Raw genomic sequence first — 21,339 nt, 5'->3', positions numbered from 1 at the left:
CTAATATTGTTAATTTTTACAGCTATGATTGCAAGACTATGAATGGATTGGCTTAAGTTTTACTCAACATTAAGTGATTAATAATTGGTGTGAAAGAGATAAAAAAAACGGAAAGGAAATACAGTGAATGAAGAAAATAAAAGTCAATTATCGGAATACATATTATACATAATGAACAAAAAATAGGCATTATTTAACACAAAAATACCGTCCTTACCCTTCTTTATCTTCTCTGTAAAGACGAATAAGACATTACAACTTATAATACTTGTAAAGTCTATTGTTAACAACCACATGTGTTGCTTTAGGTCAAATTATCTCATCCACCTTTCACCACTGTTAACAACATCCTCTATTATTCATTCAAATTTATCTTTGGCAGCTAAATAATAAACATGATTAATAATTTTGAAATTTCATCCCGATAAAGATAAAATTTATTTATAATATATAAGTGAATGAATTTATAAATTATAAATAAATTTTGTGAAGTTAAATTAAATTTAAAATTTATTTTTTAACCTAATATAATTGTTTGTTAAATTTATTGTTTTATTTATTATTAGATTGTTATTAGACTGTTATCTAATTTATTGTCTATTTTCACATTCGAAATATATATGTTTAAACATAATGAGACATAATTTACAATTAGAACTAGATGTAAATTTTACTTAAAGTTTTTAAAATTAAATTATAATTAAATAGTAATTAAGTAAAATAAGATATCATCGTCTTAATTCTTCCTCGTTAACATAAAGGTTAGCAGTGGATTCAGTTGTGTTGTGAAGAATGAAAGAAATATAATTATTAATATAAATTAAATAAAAAACATGAATTATTATAAACTTCAGGAATCAACGATTAATTTGAAGATGGATTAACTCAAGTTGTCTTCTTTGTTTTTTTTTTTCCAGGTTAATTAGCTTTTAATTATCTTTTAAAAATGGGAAAAGTGAGAGAGCCACCCTAATCTCATCATATAAAATTTTAACTTCATCATTTAGATGTATTCTTTGGACATGATGAATTTGAAAAGGAGTAAATAAATGAATTTGGATTGGTTTGAGGTAAACAGTGTGTTGTTTCTTTTAAGAAATTTGGAGTGAAAGTGAATGAGTTTAAAATAAATTTTATAAAATTTTGTGAGAGATTTGATTGATTTAATAGATAAAAAAACTTAATAAATAGAAAAGAAAAATTATAAACTTGTCTTTAATATTAAAAATAATATGAAATAATTTTTGGACGAGTTAAAATAATTTTTTTAAAAATTTGTTATTCATTAATTTTGAAAAAAAAATAATAAATAAAGAATAAAATTTATTTAGTATCAAAGTCTAAATATTTAGCTATTAATTATTGCAGATAAAAGTTTGATGACATGTTTTATTCATTTTTGTTTAATAATAATTCTTAAAGTAATGTTTGTTTTAATCTAAAGATTATTATTATTATTATTATTAAACATTATTAATGATTATTGTTTGATTAATTAAAATAAAATTGTGAAAAATAATAAACACAATATATATTTTATAAAACTATAAAGACTGTAGTATAGGGATAAGAACAGTTGTGATGAAGAAAGAAAGTTAAAAAGCATTTGTTTTTTGGAAAATGGAGTCCAAGTTTGCATGTGCTACCGAAATCAGACAAATGAATTGAAATAACGATATCCTAAGATGGCTTCGTGAAGGAAAAATAGAAAATTATGTTCTTTGATAATTATTATAATAAATTGAATTTTTCTTAGAATATAGATATGTATTTAGTAAATAATTGTAACGACTTTACCTTAATGAATAGGCATGAAACAATGAGAGACTTTATAGGGTTAAAAAGTATTTCTCATCCTATATATAATCGGTTATAGTAAGAACAAAACTGATTCTCACGTATATTAGAATCGATTCTCTTTTCTTTTATTTTGTAACAAAATCGGTTCTTTTTCCTTTTATTTTGTTATAGAAGAGAAGTGAAGGGCATGCATGGTAAAAAATACAAAATTTGGTTGACTCGGGATTCGTTCCTTATACGCTCCACCAAACCCAAAAAGAAGAGGACACGTAGTCGCATGGACCCATGCTCCGTTTTTCTTTCTCTTCTCTCCATTTCCATGCAATGCATCAAAGTCTCCAAACACCAACTCTATATATACTAAACCAAACCTATCTAGCTCCTGTTCGTTTTCATTCACACAATTCCTCAAACACCTTGCAACAACATGCAACTCCTGATACAACACCGCTCCCACGCCTGCTAAACACCGATGGCTTCCACCATCGCTCCCTCAATGCCTTCCACCTCCACCGACCCCGACCCCGACGCTGCCGTCAGGGCGGTTAGGAAGCGCTACGAGGGCCTTCTCACAGTGCGCACGCGCGCGATCAAAGGCAAAGGCGCGTGGTACTGGGCCCATCTCGAGCCCACTCTCCTCGGCAACGCGGTCAAGCTCAAGTGCTCCCTCTGCGACTCTCTCTTCTCCGCCTCCAACCCTTCTCGAACCGCTTCTGAGCATCTCAAGCGTGGTACGTGTCCCAATTTCAACCACTCCTCCTTGCCTTCACCTTCTCCTATTTCCACCGTCCTCTCCCACTCCAACAACGGCAGAAAGAGAACCTCCTCCTCAGCCTCTCCGAATCAGGACCGCTCCGTTCAGCATTTGATGTTGTCTGGAGGGAAAGATGATTTGTGTGCTCTCGCGGTTTTCGAGGATAGTGTCAAGAAGCTCAAGAGTCCTAGGAATTTGTCGCATGTTGCTCCTCCTGAGTTGACCCAGGACCAGGTTAACTCCGCTGTTGAATTATTGGCAGATTGGTTCTACGAGTCTTGTGGTTCTGTGCCTCTCTCTTCTCTTGAACACCCCAAGTTTCAGTCCTTTCTCACCCAGCTGGGTTTGCCGGTGACTCTGTTGAGACGCGAGATATATTGTTCTAGGCTCGAGGATAGGTTCGGGGCGGTCAAGGCCGAGTCCGAAGCTAGAATCCGAGACGCACTGTTTTTTCAAGTGGGGTGTGATGGTTGGAAGGGCGAGGATGGTGTGGCGAAGTTCATAGTGAACCTTCCCAATGGGACTAGCGTGTTCCACAAGGTGGTGCTTGGTGGGGAGGTGGTGTCGTCTAAGTATGCTGAGGAGATTTTGTGGGAGGTGGTGAAGGGTGTTTGTGGAAGTGATGTGCAGAGGTGTGTTGGGATTGTTGCCGACAGGTTTAAGGGCAAGGCGTTGAGGAACTTGGAGGTTCAGAACCATTGGATGGTGAATGTTGCTTGTCAGGTTCAGGGATTCACGGGTTTGATCAAGGATTTTAGCAACAACTTACCACTTTTCAGGGTTGTCACCGAGAATTCTCTCAAGGTTGCTAATTTTATCAACACCGAGTCTCAAGTTAGGGGTAGTTTTCTAAGGTACCGAATGCAGGAACTGGAATGTGCTGGGCTGGTTCGGGTTCCCTCTCCCAAATGTAACGTGTTCAAGGATTTTACGTCTGTGTTTCCAATGCTGGAGGACATCCTGAGATGTGCTGCCGTGATCCAAATGGTGGTGATGGAGGACGCGTTTAAGGTGGCTTGTATGGAGGACCCACTGGCCAGAGAGATTGCCGGGATTGTTCAGAGTGAGGGATTCTGGAATGAACTGGAGGCGGTTTATTCGCTGGTGAAGCTCATCAGAGGAGTGGTTCAGGACATTGAGGCGGAGAGGCCGTTGGTTGGTCGGTGTTTGCCTCTCTGGGAGGAGGTTAGAACCAAGGTGAAGGAGTGGTGTGTTAAGTACAGTATTGTGGTTGAACCCGTAGAGGAAATACTTGAAAATCGATTCAGGAAGAATTATCACCCTGCATGGTCAGCTGCATTTATACTTGATCCTCTTTACTTGATTAAAGATGCGTGTGGAAAGTACCTTCCTCCGTTCAAGTGCTTAACTCGTGAACAAGAGAAAGATGTCGATAAGATATTGACGAGGCTGGCTTCACGAGAAGAAGCTCATGTGGTGTTGATGGAGCTCATGAAGTGGAGATCAGAAGGGCTTGACCCTCTTTATGCACAGGCTGTGCAGATGAAACAACAAGACCCCATTACAGGGAAGATGAAGGTAGCAAATCCACTTAGCAGTAGACTTGTTTGGGAAACTTGCCTCAGCGAATTTAAATCCCTACGGAAGCTTGCAGTGAGGCTCATTTTTCTGCATGCAACCTCATGTGGGTTTAAGAGTAATTATTCTTTCATCAGGAAGCTTTCTGCTCAGAAGCACTCGAGAATTTCCTTGGAAAGAGCTCAGAAAATGATATATATCGCAGCTCATGCCAAGCTTGAAAGACGAGATTTTTCCAATGAGGAAGAGAAAGAGGCAGAACTGCTTGCCATGGAAAGTAGTGATGATGGCATGCTGGCTGTCGTCTTTGCCGATACACCCCTAATGTAATGTGCCTCTTTTCAACTCTGTAGAATTCTGTAATTTTAGGATTTTCAGATTTTTTTTTTTCCAGAGCTGTTCTACCATCCCTTATTCCAAGTGAAATATTTCGTGACTTGTGAGAGAAACAAAAACAGATATTGGAAGAGACGTGACTGTTATGTCATCTTTGATTCAAATGAATCATCAGTATTTTTTCCATCTTTTACTTGGGTTTTGTAGGCTTTTAGAGCAACAATTTCTAATTTATTAGCATAACTACAACTCAGGAAGTATGCTACAAGCGTCTGCTTGAATAATTTGTAATGGGAATTGTTTTGAGCCACATTCTCAAATTAATTTATACTTTATAATAACGTGAAAAACTAAGCTTCATTACATCTTGTGAATGAATTAATAAAATTGGTCACAGTTAACTAAGTTCAAACTTAGTTTCTGCCTCGTCCGTGAATATCGAAGTACTAATTGCCAGAAATATTCACCAAGACATGCATTAGGCCTATTCCACAACTTGTTCTTTTATTTCACTTTGGGTAGATTAACTGCTAGCTGCAAGCTCTGTAAATGCCTATGGTATCGGTTGAAATATTGACCACAGTCTCAGCATCTTTCTGGACTGATTATTATCGTTAAATTTCTGTGGCTCGTGTTTAGCTGTTAAAACTGATATGATGTTGATACCAAACAAGCGCAGAAGCAAGATACTTGGAAATTTAAAGCACACTGAATTGATGTTTAATATTAAAAAACATAACAACGACAGTGGGAAATATTGTGAGTGGAGCAATTTACTCCTTTTGTGTTAAAAGACCATAGATCTGTGGAAGGAGCTTTTAACTTAACGTCCTCACTTGAAAGTGGAAAAAGGTATCCTACAATAGTCAATGACTTTTGTATATGCATCTAATTGATGCTTCATGTCTTGATATGACATAACACCATGCATTGTGTAGATTCTGCTTGTCATGATCAATTGCTTGAGTAGAACAAGATGAAATATCTTACAGTTTGACCAACTGACCTCTATCACATCCAAAGGCCACACTGTTCACGTTTAGTTTCGGAATTCAGTTGACCAAAAGGTCCAACTGTTTTGACAAAATTGCTCGATATAGGAGTTTGAGTTCTCTACCAAAAAAGAGTTTATTCGTGTTGCTCAAGTTCAAAACTACCTCAACATTCATGCACTATCTAATTAGAGATACCTCAAAAGTTTTGCTTGACAAAGAAGGTCATCATATATAAGCAATTATTCATATTTTGTTCTATACTAGAATTATCGTGTTCTTATCATCAGACAGTATTCAGTAAATCACTTGTCTTTAAGTTTGACACCACAAGTCAACAGATATTAAGAACAAAAAACAGTGTGAGCCAGTAACAAAGCATAAGTCCATTTTCAAGAAATTTCCAACTTCCATGTGCAAGAATTTCTGAACAATATTTGTTATCACTTGGTCTCCCTCTTTCTTAGAAGAATGTTGATACACGTGATTGCTTCGCTATTGTGAAGTGGAAACCTATTGCAGACAAGTTTTTGGCCTCACCTTCAAAAGTTGATTCAAGTATAGGATTCTTCTTCCAACAAGCTCACAATACCAACCATCCCCTTCTAATTTCTTTTGAACTCCTGAAAAGAAAAATATAGCTGCAGATAAATCTAAAGGACAAAAGATACTCCATATCTATAAGAATAATCCTAGTTTTATTCAATCATAACTACATCTATATGTCCTCTATTTGAAAGATAAAAGAAAAACACTGCTTAATTAAAGAACTTTTTTTAATAAGAAATGCTCTAAAGACCACATCTATCAAGAAAACTGTTGGCATTCATAATATTCACGTCAATAGGGAAACAGGTCTCACAGAATATATGGTTTACATATGCCACTAAATATTCTGGTTAGATAAAGTTTTCATGTTGATGGTAACTACAAAATGACACAAAAGTAGCAGGCCCCGAAAATTTAAATGTTACTTCTTTTTTTGCTGCAGAGGTGGCATTGCTTGAAGCAGTAGGGTGGGTAGCAAACCGGACTTGGTCGTGACGTGGGTCAACCTCGGAAGAACATGAGAAGGAATCTTTGTGGCCGCAGAAGCACTTCTCATAGATAATCCGGCATATCTACTGGAGTGTTTGTTTCTGACAAATGGTGAGGCCCACCATGGTGGAAGTGGCTGTCCATGTCACTGCTTTGGTTGTCATGGTCAAAGAAAAGTGAGGTATGAGTGGCCTTCCTTTACATCAATCCACTCTCTGTTTCTGTATGTTTTTCCTGTTGTTTTGGCTTAAGCTAATGTCCCACAGCTCTTGGTATGAAAACCATCTTTTGTGATAATATAAGCTTTTCTAATGAGGGCCTGTTGTTAACTGTTTATCTTAACGTTGAAAATTGTAGGTTTGCGGAACGAACCGTTTGGCTTACTATGATTGCTAAAAAGTTTGGGAGAAAGTTAAAACAAGGAGTATAGGGAAAGAAAATCAAAGTGAAAGCAAGGAAGCCTGTCGGCATAAGGAGGTGCATAATATGGGTCAGGGGATAATATTTCAATAAGCTGCATAATAAAAGCATTTTTTGCATGTACATTCAGGGGATTATTCTAATTTTTCACCATGGCAGTTCTAGAGTTGGTGGTGATGACATCTCAGATCACTCTTTACCCTTATTGTCGTAGTCATATCATACGTACATTAGTTCCTTTTTAGTGTCATACTTTTGCAGACCTGAGAAATTGATGTAAAGATTATTCTGACATATGACACACACTATCAATTTAATGCATGCATTCCTCAATTTTCTTTTTGTCAATTATTAAATAAATTCTTTATCATATTGTGGATGGAAATGGCTGTGCTGGTCCATCCATGCATACAAGAGTTTTAAAAAGTAAAAAATACTTTTAACAATTTTTTTATAATATTTTTTTTTTAATTTATGATTCATTCCTTTTAAATATATAGATTAATAAAATGAAAAAAAAATCTTTTTAACAACATTTTTTTATCAACTTTTTGACAATACATACGATATAATTTGTGATTAGTCCGTTTTTTAAACATAAATTCAAAAAGACCATTAAAGTAATGACACATATTCTATTATCAAAAAAATTATCAAAAAGTGTTGTCAAAGTATCATCATCCTAATAAAATAGTGATACATAATTTATTATTAAAAAATTGTTAAAAAAAATTATTATATCATTATCCTTTATCTTCAACGTTTAAGAGCTTATTTCCTACATCATCTACATTGTTACCTGTACGTTGTGTATAAAATATAGACAAGTGCATGTTAGAATTTCTCCTCTGACTTCATGGCTGTAATTTACTGCGCCTCCTCAAATCACTGGCAAATATTCAATAAGTATCTAAATGAAAAAGTTACGTAAGAAGAATGAACTTATCAGCAGATTTTAGTACAGTAAAATACTGTATTGTTGATTTGATAATTGATTTAACTTTGTAATTAATTTGGTGTAGAGGTAGTAGCTCATGTCGGCAAAGGCAAGCAACTCTGACTGCTTACCAACTCAAAGGTATTTCTGTTTTTATTATTTTATAAAAAAAAATTATTTTATTTTGGCCAGTTCTTTGCTTGTGTGGTATAATTTCTTTTTTTTCATTCCGGTCTGGTTCTTGTATTAGAGAGCAGAATGTGATGATTGACACAGGAGCACAGGAGCACAGGAACACAGGAACATCTTTTTGTAATAGTCTTCTCACTTTCATGTTCCCTCATGATTAATCTTCTTTTTCAATACCTCTTTTTCTCCCTCTTATTGACACAATTCCTGTTTCAAATTTGGGTATGGTGATAGGTAGGCCAATCTTTTATAAAGAGAATCAAAGTTTAAATCTTGCATAAGGTAATTGTTGGGGAGGCTGCCCCTGGTCGCGGCAGTGCCTGAAGGATTAATCAAACTTGTAAGAAATATACCTTGGTAAAGAAAATGTTGCAGAAACGGAGAAACATGTGTATTCTACAATTTCTGTGGTATGTTGTGTAGTATTGACACCTAAACATTCCACTGTTATTGTTTTTAATCAATTTTTCTTTATCGTGTTTCTGATTATCACGGAAGTCAGATAAAGAAAAAGGTTAAGTAACCATGGAAACCATCTGTTTTTATTTTTATTTTATTTTTAATTATTTCAAAATTTAAAAAAATGAAGACAATCAAATATTACTCAAGTGGTATTTTATAATATGCTAAAAATAAGAGAATTGAAGTTTTAAATATGAATAAATATTTTTATTAACTATAGTCACTAAATTATAAATTATTTAATAAAATTTGAAAAACTATATTTTTGAGAAATATTGTTTTAATATAAAAAAGTAGATATACAGCTATAAAATATATATTAAATTTATTAATTTATTATTATTGCATATATATGATTTTAATAATAGTGTAAATATAAATAAATAAGAAGTGTGGTTGCTAATAGGATAATGAGCATGTAAACTTTGCACCTAAGATTTGGGAAGGTTTGAATTTAAAATGTGTTGGGATGACAGTGATTGCATTCCTGTAAAATTGTTTACTGTATACACTTAAAGAATGAAACTCCCCAACCCACGTTGGGTTTCATCCTTCTTCATATTTATGCTTAAAAAACAGAGGGGAATGGAGACTCTTTATTACACACCACCAAACAGGTATTAGAGAGAGAGGTGAATGGAGTATAATAAAAATTTGGATTTCTTTAAAATGTAACTCACCAAAAAATTCCATGCTGTTACAAATTGTTTGAAATGTTTCCTTTGTATTTCTTAAGCTTTAGTACTTGTTTGGTTTCCCACATCAAACAATAATTTCCTTTCATATTTTGTGCAAGAGGAAACCATGAGAAAACATGCAAACAAACAGCTACACAGTTGGCAAAGCACTTCTCTCATAATTTTGGTTGAAGAAGAAAAAGAAAGATTCCAATAATAATGCTGCAAATATAGAGTTCAAATGCTTAATTATGCAGACATGACATGCTCTGTTTTTAAATAACCAGACAAGAGAGTTACCTTTATTTTATTATTTTGTTATTTTGTTCGTAACTACTTCAGCTAATTTGGATGTATAGTAGGTTGAGTTTGTTTTAAGGAAAGTTACTTTTTCTGGGTCTGCTTTAGAGTGGAAACTTTCCACTGCATTTTTTGGCTTTCATACCACACTATTTTCTACTAAACTATTCCAATTCATTTATTGTGAAGAAATGTTATATTATTTCTTAAAGGATCATGCCATTCTAAGGACGGTACTCAACTTGAATGGAAGATACATCTTCGATTCTATGCCTTTGGTTTCAGGTCTCAATCTCTGGTTTCAAAGAGATAAAGTATCAGTTTCAAAGAGTGAAACAATGACATATGATATGATGCTATGTTTGGTGGATTGTACCAAATAGAATACTGTGATGTAGTAGAAAGGTGTCTGTTTTTCATACTTTGACCAGCTCCTGTTAGTATTATTACTCAAAACATGGTTAATTTAAATTAATTCAATTAATGATTCCTCTTCTCCCTGGCTTAAGCTAATAGTTAAAGTGAATATAGATTAATTTTGCTGTAACTAATGACAGATGAAGAAGTAAATTAAATGATGTAATTATCTGTTATTTGAGTGATTACACTTGCTTTAAGTACAAGGCATTGTGTGAAATTTCTATCACATGGTATGTGATTACTTTTGCAGTTTCCACTTAACTTCTGGCCCTACAAATATTGCCAAGCCAATTTTCTCTGCATCAAATATCTTTCTTTCTTTTTCTCATCCTCTGATTCTCCCACCAATCTTTGCCATAATGGCTCTTGTATAAGTGGTCCCATTTTAATAAAAAAAAAAATGTATAGCCATATACTATTTTCTTTGTTACTCATATATCATCAAATTTTACATTGATTGCATGAGAGAATGGGTCCAATTTGAGAGTACACACATGATATCACCAATCAACAAGATTTTCAATACTCAATTAGGTTAAACTACTTTGGGAAAGTGACAAATCGATAATCATTCCCACTTGATAGCTTACTATACCCTCAATCTGAAAGCAATGGATGCAGATCTTTATACTGCATATTTCTTCTTCAAAGATAATGCTCTGTTCCAACTTTTCTTTTTTAAAATACAGAACGTTCAAGAAAATACATGCTAAGAAGAAAAAAAAAAGACATTAAGGTTTAGAAGGAAATTTCAAATTTCAATATGTTTTTTTCATTTTTATTAGTTTAACCTTAGCTTCCCCTATATGATTCTAATGGTTGTGTGATAATTTCAAATTTTTATGTTAGTCATCTAAATTCTTCGACTTTTTTCGATATTGCATTCCTTTCATAATACCTACTTCAACTCACCGATTTATATATATATATATATATATATATATATATATATATATATATATATATATATATATATATATAATGTGTGAAGTGTGTATAAAAGTGTCAAATGTTTTTTTTTTCTGAAATATTTAAAGTGTTTTTTTGAACAAAAGTTTTATGAATAGTTTGTACTCAAAACAATTATTTTTTCCTCTACTATTCACAGTTCATAATTAAATATATCTAATTTATTAATTATAAAAATGTAAAATAAAATATAAAACTTATTCATCCATCTATATAAATTTTATAAAGAAATAGTACCATTTTTATTAAATGGCGGATTCTCGTATCAATATTTCACAGCTTTAGATTTTTTTACCCGATTCATTGTAATTGGAAATAAAATTTCTGAAGCATAAAGTTAGTTTATTTATATAATATAATCTCAACTTACTTTTCCAATTGTCGAGAAGTTTTATGATAAAGAAAAGAGATAATCACGGATCTTGTTTTACATTGAGAAAATACACTTTCAAGTTTCAAGCATTGACCTATATCAGAGGCCCCACTTAAAGCTCAAATTTGAAGCTTGATTTACATCAAAACTTATCTTAATCAACTTTATACATTATGACATAAAATATGTCATCTTAGACAAGAAAACCTTTTCATTTCGAGCCTCCAAAAACAAGTTTTTATTTTACTTGAAAATTCAAGTTTAATTTTGAATTTCATGCTGAATATGTTAAAAATAAAAGTGAGTAAAAGTTTCATATTAGATAGGAATGAAAAAGTAAAGTATTATATAAAGATGAAAGACCTATTAATTTATTACCTTGAGATTTTATATAGAGACGGATGTCAATCTTTTTTATGGTTGGATTCAAATCTCATTAATATTTGTGTCTTTCTCTTCTTCGATAAGTCAATAGATAATAAATAAGACTCAAAACTATATTTTTTTTTTCCACATAACCAACGACCTAATCTTATACTATAGCTCCATAGTTATGCTCAATTTTTCAATTTTCCTTCTTTGTTAAATAAATACATATGCTTGAAACTAAAAACTCTGAAAGATAGAATAGAAAAGAGAAATGAAGAAAGTAAAATTTGACGTAAAACAATGTTGCCCTTTTGGTTGGAACTTAACTTTCAAAAGAGAGAAGAAATTAAGCAGTAATGAAATCTCAAGTTTACCTTACTTAATGATACTTAAGGTGAATGATGATGATTAGAAAGTTTGTGTGTTTGTTAATGTTTTGTGTATTTTGAAAATTTTGTAATTATTGCTGTAGTCCCAAGCAATGCTTACAACTGGCTGCCAAAATAACATATATTCCATTGGACCACTTTAATCATATGCTAATGTTCTCACCTTCACCTCTTTCATTATAGTTTCTAATCTTATCCAAATATCCATGCATGCCTATCATTTTTCTTTAGTATATATAACTATACCTATTCCATAATCATTACCACATGTGAACGTTTTTTCTTTCATCATAAATTTCTAAACCTTTTTAGTTCATATTCAATAATTTCTGTCGTATAAAAGCTCAAATACTATTTTAAATCTCTTTTTCTGCATTTCTTTAGCTGTAGATGAAAAATAGTTGCATGATTAAAAGAAAGCGAAATCACGGATCTTGTTTTCGTTCAAAAAATATACATATGTTGATGTTGTTGTTGTTCAAGAATTATAGTATAACCCAGAGGCCCCATTCAAAGGCCAAATTTTAGAACTAGTTTTCAAAAATAACAACTTTTCATCATAAAAGCATATATAACGCGACAAAGTGATACACAATTTACGACAACAAAAATGTTAATCATTTGAGACCAAAGATTGTGTATTAAAAAAAATTGTCATCAGAAAACGAAGCTTTTTTCAGCAAAGGAGGACAGTGAGAGCTACCTTCTCAACGACTTTAGCTTTTTAAAACCTTCATGTAAACTTGCTTGCTACGGCACAACATTTTCTTGCATTATTGCTTTCATTCTCAACGTTTTCTTTGTGTTCTTCATCAAATCCAACCAATATTCTTCCTTTTTTCTCCATCATTCTTTTTGTCAACACAATATTCAAAGTTTAGAATATTTAATTTAAACAAAAACACTGATTAACAAAAATAACTTATTTATAATAACACAATGTTGGAAGTCTCACATCGACTAGAGATAATGTCAATTTATAATATATAAGTGGTTGTAAATCTCATTTTATAAATTGATTTTGTGGATTTATCTTGTAAACTTACAAACCATGGCTTCATTTTTCCTAAAATGGTCCAACAAATTTTGCTCAACCCAACATTGTTTTCTTTCTACACATCCATGATTACTATTTGCCCTCCTATACTACAAGCAAAATGACTAAAGTACTTTCTCTCCCTATACCTGGACCTTGTTGCTGTAGCAAATGTCTCCATCGACGACATAAGATAGAGAAAAAATAAAGGGGTAGGTTTCATTAGAAACTTGTTGCAGGAAATTTGTTCTAAAACATATCATATGTAATCTGGAAAATATTGTTTTGAAAAGTTTGTTCTGAAAAACTTATTCTGAAAAGCATCTCATATATATTATGGAAAACTTCTTCTCTAAATTATGTTTCGGAAACATTGTTCTAGAATACATTTTAGAAAACTTATTCTAGAAATCTTTTTTCCAAAAGTCCTATTTTAGAATATTTTTAAAATCTTATTTCCAGAAATAAATTTTGAAAAATCTGAAAAACAAATTCCAAAAAGTTTCTGAAATAAGTAACTCAGAAGTTATCTTTACAAAGAGTAATATAGTGATTTTAATAAATTATGGGGATCTAATTATAAATTATAAAGTTACGGGAAGAAAAGGCCTCAGCTTTTGTCTTCTACCCGTGGTGACCCAAGATTCCGTACTCTTCTAATCTTGTTCAATTCACAGCCGTCCGATTTCCGCCTTTCCCAGCTTACTCAATTCGGACTACGTAATAAGCACAGCCCAAAAAGAGGTTAGTAATTATGGGCTTATATATTTAGAGGGCTAATAAAGCAAAGCCCGAAAAAACATTGTAAAGCAATTTCTTCAAGTTGGATGGATGTGTTTTGAGTTTGAGGGAGAGAAAATTTTTATCTCATTTTCTTCTTTAATTATAAATTAGAACATCTTTAATGTATAGTGTCAATTTTTCCTAAATTTAAGAAAATCTTATTAGACTATGCACGAAATATCAAAGTTTTAAAATTAAGAATTGAGTTTTGTATAAAATCTTGAGACTTGAATATTGAAAACAACTTTTTTATATGAAACTCATATCTTTCTTATTTGTATCTCGGCCGAAAAAAAGAACTAGTTCACATCGTTTTATAGATTAGACAACAATTACATAACAATTAAAAATAATTGTCTACAATAGAAATAAACTACAATTTTTTTTAGTTTTATTTGTCTTTAATCCATAATGTATAGAAAAAAGGTTGTTTATTTGTTTTAAACAATGTGAATAATTTATAAAATTGTGGGTAGTTTAGATCATGTATTTAAAAGTGTGAATAATTTAAACTACATATTTGAAAATATAGATAATTTAGGTGACATTGAATGTATTTAGATCGCGGATGTAAAAACATTGAATGTGTTTCAAAAATAATCTTTAGACTTAACTTATATACAACAAACAATTAATAAAAAAAGAATAATAATACCATGATACATTTTTACATTCATTTGACACATAATACAAGACTGAAATGATCTAAAAAGTATAAAATTTTGTAGTTTTTCAAGAAAGAAGAAAGTAAAAAATAAAAATAGTATCAAATGAATGTAAAAAATTTAAATGCGTCAAAGAATCATTTCTCATAAAAGAATGTGTTTGTAGGTTGCAAAAACTTTGAAATACTCACATTACAAAAGGAATTCATAACTCATTGTTAATAGAACAAGGGATGATAGCATCTTTTAAACTTTTGTGGAAAACTCGTGAAAATAATAGTGGAGGATGAGTAAAGATTCAATATTAACTTTTATCCAAGAGTATTTAATGTTGTAAAGAATACTAATCAGTTTTATTTTCTTTTATAAAGAAGTATAAGTTTGATTAATATCCACTTTAAAATCTGGTTAGAGAACAATGGTAGACATGTATTAATTTCTGAAAAAATGAAATTGTCGACCGTCATGACACCTTCATTTATGTCACAACTACACCTTTTCGTACAATTTACATACAAGTTTTGTAGAGTTCTTACCGCTTTTGATTTTGGAGTCGTCATGCATTCATATGACTGAGCTCATCACCACTAATATAATATATATTAAGGATATCTTAACATATTTTTATATTTATTTAACACAGAGTATAAGAATAAAATGATCTTAAAAATATAAACTTTTGTATATTTTCAAGAAAAAAAAAATAAAAAATAAGAAAAAATAATACGAAATGAATGTAAAAATGTTATGTACGTGAAAAAGAACTATTTTTTTATATAAAAAGACCACAAAACAAAATATATTATCTTTCGATAAATGATTCTTTCACACATAAATTTTTTACATTCATTTGACACTATATTTACTTACTTTTTATTCTCTTTTTTCTTGAAAAACTATAAAACTTTACACTTTTTAGACCATTTTATCTTTATATTCTCTGTCAAATGAATGTAAAAATATGTCATGATATTATTATTCTTGTCTTTCAATAACTTTTTCCCCTCTTGTAGTGCGGATCGTGTCTGAATTACACGTGGTAGATACATGCATGCATAAATTACACTCGGTAGATGACAATGGTAGAAGATAAGGTACCATACTTACCTCATGAATGAAGTATGCACGCCCATAAAAATATGTCCCCTCCATGGATACACCAAAAACAAAACTATTCAACCATAACAACTTGTCTACACTCATCATTTTTTCGTTTTTATCTCTACACTTTACTTAATTCTAGATTGTATACGTGTGTTCAATTTAGCATCGATTCATTTTTGCGTCATTTTCTCAGAACCCCACGTTCTCCCATTCAAAATATATATATTCTTATCTTATTAGATTCTTCAAATATCAAACATTTTCTTTTGGAAGAGAAGAACGAAGGAAATTTCTACAGAAAGTTGACAATTATTTTTTGCAGAATAAGACAAACGGGGGGCATCTTATTATAATGCAGATTAATTAAGGAAGTAGAGACCAGTAGACAGAAAATTTACTCAGCCTTGTTAACAATGTTCGTGGCAGAGGAAGCAATTGAATGTGATCTAGATCTTTGTTTGCTTTCTCTAATGCATAGAGAATCAAACAGAGTTTCTTAAGTACCATAGCCAGCTAATTCTATCTTCTTGAGGGTGTTTGCTGCTGGCATGTCTCTAGGGTCTACCAATTCTATACTTTGCTTTCAACTTCCTCTTTCTCTTCTTTATTAATATAATCCTCATGCTTTTCTCTTTCCAAAACTTCATTACTTCAAAACTATCAGCTTTTCTTTTTTCCTAAAACTCAAACAAAAAATCTCCTTTTTAGTATTTAGATATTTGTTGTTTACCATCTTTCTGTACATAGATTTTATATTATATATCTTTCATAATGCAGATACTTTGTAAAGAGATTCTGCTATTTATTTAATAGATTTGTTAATGGTTGTTCAATGTATGGTTCCTTTTCCTATGTTGCACATAAAACTTATATAATTAAAACTCAGTTTCTTTTTCTACTGGAAATTAAAGTCTGATATTTTGCTTACATTGTAAATGTAGCATGGTCATCATCATCATACAGCAGCAAACGTAATGCTGGCTGTAATTAACATATATTCTTATACATTTTTAAACTAAAAGCCTTCTTTAACATAATGTGCTGTGTAACTTGTTTTCATTTTGTTCAAAATTGTAAGGGCATTTGAATTCCAAACTCTGGAGGACCCAATTCCTGATGCAATAAATTTATAGCATGCGTGAATCCAAAGTGTGATAACAACTTTGTGAGCAAGAGCAATGTACAGACAATCCATGCAAACAAAACACTGTGCATATTACAGATGAATGTGCTTCTGTCTGCATGAAAAGTGATTGTTCTTTTCTGCCTCACCTAATAGCTAAATAGTACTTAGTGGGTTGTCCAAGACATTAATAGGAACAAATTCGTTTGAATTTTCATATTGTATAATGCTATGTTGTTGTCTTTTCATATATGGATAAATAATGCCCTAATATTATGATCTTTAATTGTTTCTCTAATAACTCATTGCTTTAAAACTGGTTTATAATGGCATGATGATTCAAGATTCAAAGAGTATTTCGAAGAGATGTTTATATTAGGATTTGCTTAAACATGTTTTCATAAAAGCGTTTCTAAGACAAAAAAAGTAATAAAAAAAAATATAAGCTTAATCCAATTTTTTAAATTCTTCATTTTGGTTTTAATCTATGAAAAGTTTCAGTTTTATTCTCCTTAAAAGAAATACAAGAAGTTTGTTCAAAATATACTGTGACTGTGTGTTGAATATATGATTCCTTTCCAAATAAAGGAGTTGTGAGAAAGATGAAAGACTGGGCAACTGATATGGAAATTGGTGATTATAATTTTGGACACATTCTTAAGGGAGCTTTTTTTTTAAGATCAAAACTGTAAAATTAGTTTTTTGGATAATTTTTTACTAGTTTTTGAGATTCAACTTCTAACTTTTGAGAATTAGTTTTATAATTATGCTTTGTGAAAAAGGCTTATTTATATGTGTTTCCTAAATAAATAGGAATCTTGATTATAGAGCAATGATTTTAACTAGGAGCCAAAGTTATTACTAAACATTTTATAATTGGTTGTCCCAATGTCCAGGAAGCTCACCTAAGCTCCATTTGGTCAATAGAAAAATTGATTAAATTAATGAATTATATATACCTACTTTGTTTATTGCCATGGAAAATATATGTATCATGTGTTGATTGTCATTTTCCCTTTTTTCCAAATCTCAAATTAATCTTTTCCTCTTTATTTATTCTAATCCAAGAAAATCGGAGAAACTGAATGAAGGGACGTATTAGGGCTTCTTAATTATTGCCAATTAAATGGACTTTTATAAAAAATAAAAAAAATAAACATTTCAAAAATGATTATAACGTATAAAAGAATTTTCTCTCTAATTTAAAATGAGAATGAAATGGAGAGTATTTCTCACTCTCTTGGAAATTTGTCTCTTGTTATATACTTCTTACTACCCTTATAAACTCTCATGTTTCATAAGGCAATGAATAATTTGTAAATATTAAAACAAATATTTGGTCAAGTTTTGTACACTTGCATAATTTTAACCATTGTTTTGGTAAAAAGTTATTATTTCCCAATCAGAAGAAAATACTAAATAGAAATACTTCAAATTGTCACCCAAATAATGCATTATATAGTAAATTTTCCATATACGGTTTGATTGATGAAGGTCCTAGAATGTGTGTATGTGAAAGAAATCTTAATGTAACTTTATAATAAAAAATGGGGAAAATAAAACTGTTTTCTGTTTTCTTTCTCAGTGACAGGTTTTTTCTAAATGAGAGCAAGTGTACGAACATCCTAACCCATGATTATTAATTTATTTACTAATGTAGAAAATTTATTATGTGTAATTGATTAATGCAATCTTGAAGTAAACAATCCAACACTGAAAACCCGACAAAATCAATTAAGCTTTGTTTTTTGGTACGTACATGTCATTTTGCATTATCATATAATATTTTTGTGTCTGAGCTAGTTGGAATGACACATGACCCACTATGTCCAGCGATATCCCTTGGTTGCTCCTATATATTTATAAGAACAAGAACGAAAGCCAAGGCACTCATCATTTGCATCATATCTCAGAAAACCCTCAGAGGAGTTGAAGCAATCGAGAGATTGAATCATGGCTTGCTGGTCTGCAGAAAATGCCACAAAGGCCTATCTCAGCACTTTGAAAATGGTGAGTATTCATGATTCTCTCAAAACAAGCTTCTTAAAAAGTTTTACATGATCTGATCTTTGGGTTATTATATATATTTTTCAGGGTCAAAAGTGCAAAGAGCCAGATGTGGCTGAGTTCATATCAGCACTTGCTGCAGGAAACAATGCACAACTGATGGTTGTGGCATGTGGTGGTGCAGCAGACTCCACCACACTTGCATTGGTTGCTGCTGCTCATCAAACTGGTGGCCAAGTGATTTGTATTGTCCCTGGGCATGAAGAGCTGAGAGCCTCAAAAGTTGCCTTGGGAGTGGCTTCTCATAAAGTTCAATTCATGGTAGGAGAAGCTCAGGAGCTTCTGTTAAAGCAATATGATGAGGTAGCAGATTTTGTTCTGATTGACTGCAACCTTGAGAAGCACGAAGAGATTTTGAAAGCAGTTGAAGAGGGTAGGAAGCAAAATGGCACAGTGGTTGTGGGGTACAATGCATTTAGCTGCAGAAAGTCTTGCTTGGCATGTGGATCAAAAACACAGCTTCTTCCCATAGGAGAAGGTTTGCTAGTGACTAGATTTGGAATGACTGAAACAAGTCCAAAGCATGGAAGCAGAATGGGAAAGTTCAAAAGCCGTTGGGTTGTCAAGGTAGATAAATGCACAGGCGAAGAACATGTGTTCAGAGTCAGATCTCCTCACAGGAAAGTCATCCAAGCTTAATCATATGCATCAATATATATACTGCTAAATTCACCATTGACAAATGAGTGCTAAATCTTGCTTCTGATATATGAAGCACCGTAGGAGTTAGTAAGTACTATTCTACAATGTATATACCAAATTATAAACATAAATATTGGATAAATTGTTTTGTAAACACATGTTGTGTGTTCTAAAGAAACAGAGACTTTGTCAGATTAATTGGATTACCTTCGCCGAAGGTTCCTTTATGACCTTTTAAGTCACGAGGATCTGTATACGAATCTTACTTATAAAATCTCTATTTCTGTTGGACATTCAATATAAAATCCATAGAGAAGATTGAGGAGAAGATCGATTCTTACCAAAACGTGTGCATTCTATTATTCACAATAGAATAATCATATTATAGATCTTCCAAATTAACAAAACACTTAAAATGCTATTTTTTAGCTTTATCAAAGATAAAATTAAGCGTCCTCCTACTTGTTTGAAATATTGGAATTCCAAATGATAGTCTACATCCCATGTTAAAACATGAGAAATTATGAGTAATATTTTAGATGATAACAATTTATAATTTTTTTTTATTTTGACAACATTTAATAAATATGATTTTAATTTAAATTCATACAATAAAAATAATATATTTATCGTATTTTTAATAATTTTTATATATTTTTCAATATAATATATCATAATATAATATTCTATTATTTTTAAAACAAATGTATCAACTTATTCTTACATCATAATTTGGTCTTGTATTTTTTCTTAAAAAATATTCTGACACACTAGTTGTTAAAAATGTTTGAAATTGAAGTAATTTTGATAATATTTACGAAAGATTATGATATTATAATTTCTTTTTTTACAATAGATTATATATCATTGATTTATATATTTAAAATAAATCAATTACAAACTATTATATAATCGGTTATAAAAAAAATTGTCATAAAAAATTGTTAAAGATACATTTCTTCTAATTTGACGAAAACAAAATAACAAAGAATCCACATGAATGGAGTAGCAAAACCAGAGTGGTAGCAGCATCTTCAAGGTACAGACAACAGGCTGGACACACAACCTTAAATTAAAACATAGTGTTATGAGATGATCTAATTAAATTACAACCACCTGGGCCGGAGACTGCTACTTGCTCCAATGTGGGGCCTCTGTTGGTTTGTCCCTCAAAATCAGAGCACTGCTTAGTTGTGTATTAACATCAGCTAAGACTGCTTTAACAATTCATTAACCACCTTAATTACCACTCAACAACAGCTAATCCTTTGGGGTCACAGCCAGCATTACCATGTGACATCTGACGTTCACAAAACTCTTGTCTTCAATGTCAATAACAAATAACAATACCTTCCTGCACTCTTTTTTCCCTCTTACTTGTACTTTGTTTTGCTTCCTAAGTTTGATAGAAGCCTCGTGACCCATGACCATGAAATTGGACTATTGTGGGACTTGGTATTAAATATTGGACCCAGTTTACAAGTGACTATGGGTCATTTCTTTCTGCACTTCCATACTTTCCATGTCCACCCCATCAAGTTGGTTAAAAAACCAAATTACCCTTTGCTGATGTTATCCTTTGCTGTCGCCATCGTCAACTTGCCATCACCGCCCCTGGCCTCCATGACACTCTTGTCTTTCATTACAGATGGACTTAACAAAGAAAGAAAGTTGTCTTTCATTACATAATTTAAATGTCATATTTTTTTATAAAAAGAAAATTTGTTTATACAATTTGTTTCGGACGGTAGAATCGAGAATTAGTCTTTCACACATTGTCGTTTCACTTCGTTTATCTTATTTTATCTTTTACACTAAATTCTTGTTTCTTCTTTTTTAAAGGGTAAATACTGTCAAAAGACACTCAAAGTTTTAGTTATCGATCGATTATCACATTTTATTTTTTATTAAAGTTATATGAAATTGTCAAAAATTGATTTTTGAATATACAATCT

General features: G+C 31.6%; 2 protein-coding genes across 3 annotated transcripts; both read left to right on the top strand.

Annotated features, from left to right (window-relative positions):
* Positions 1-1,978: 1,978 nt before the first annotated feature.
* On the top strand, positions 1,979-8,391 carry LOC106769756. Of its 2 annotated transcripts, XR_002669299.1 has the most exons (5): positions 1,979-4,419; positions 6,413-6,640; positions 6,817-6,936; positions 7,902-7,957; positions 8,067-8,391. XR_002669299.1 is itself a non-coding variant. In XM_014655498.2 (2 exons), exons 1-2 carry the CDS (start codon positions 2,273-2,275, stop codon positions 6,426-6,428), a joined length of 2,163 nt encoding a protein of 720 aa, XP_014510984.2. In that variant the 5' UTR covers positions 1,979-2,272; the 3' UTR covers positions 6,429-6,713. The 2 variants fall into 2 exon arrangements, 1 of the variants encoding a protein (XP_014510984.2); XM_014655498.2 differs by lacking the exons at positions 6,817-6,936; positions 7,902-7,957; positions 8,067-8,391 and having other exon boundaries at positions 6,413-6,713.
* A 10,139-nt stretch (positions 8,392-18,530) lies between these two features.
* On the top strand, positions 18,531-19,675 carry LOC106771552. Its single transcript, XM_014657547.2, has 2 exons — positions 18,531-18,685; positions 18,770-19,675. The coding sequence occupies exons 1-2, from the start codon at positions 18,629-18,631 to the stop codon at positions 19,379-19,381; spliced, it is 669 nt and encodes a 222-aa protein (XP_014513033.1). The 5' UTR covers positions 18,531-18,628; the 3' UTR covers positions 19,382-19,675.
* Positions 19,676-21,339: the final 1,664 nt, after the last annotated feature.

Source organism: Vigna radiata, chromosome 8 (genome assembly GCF_000741045.1).
Source record: "Vigna radiata var. radiata cultivar VC1973A chromosome 8, Vradiata_ver6, whole genome shotgun sequence".
Taxonomy (NCBI): Eukaryota; Viridiplantae; Streptophyta; class Magnoliopsida; order Fabales; family Fabaceae; genus Vigna; species Vigna radiata.
The sequence above is the reverse complement of the archived record's forward strand: the minus strand, read 5'-3'. Positions and strand labels throughout refer to the sequence as shown.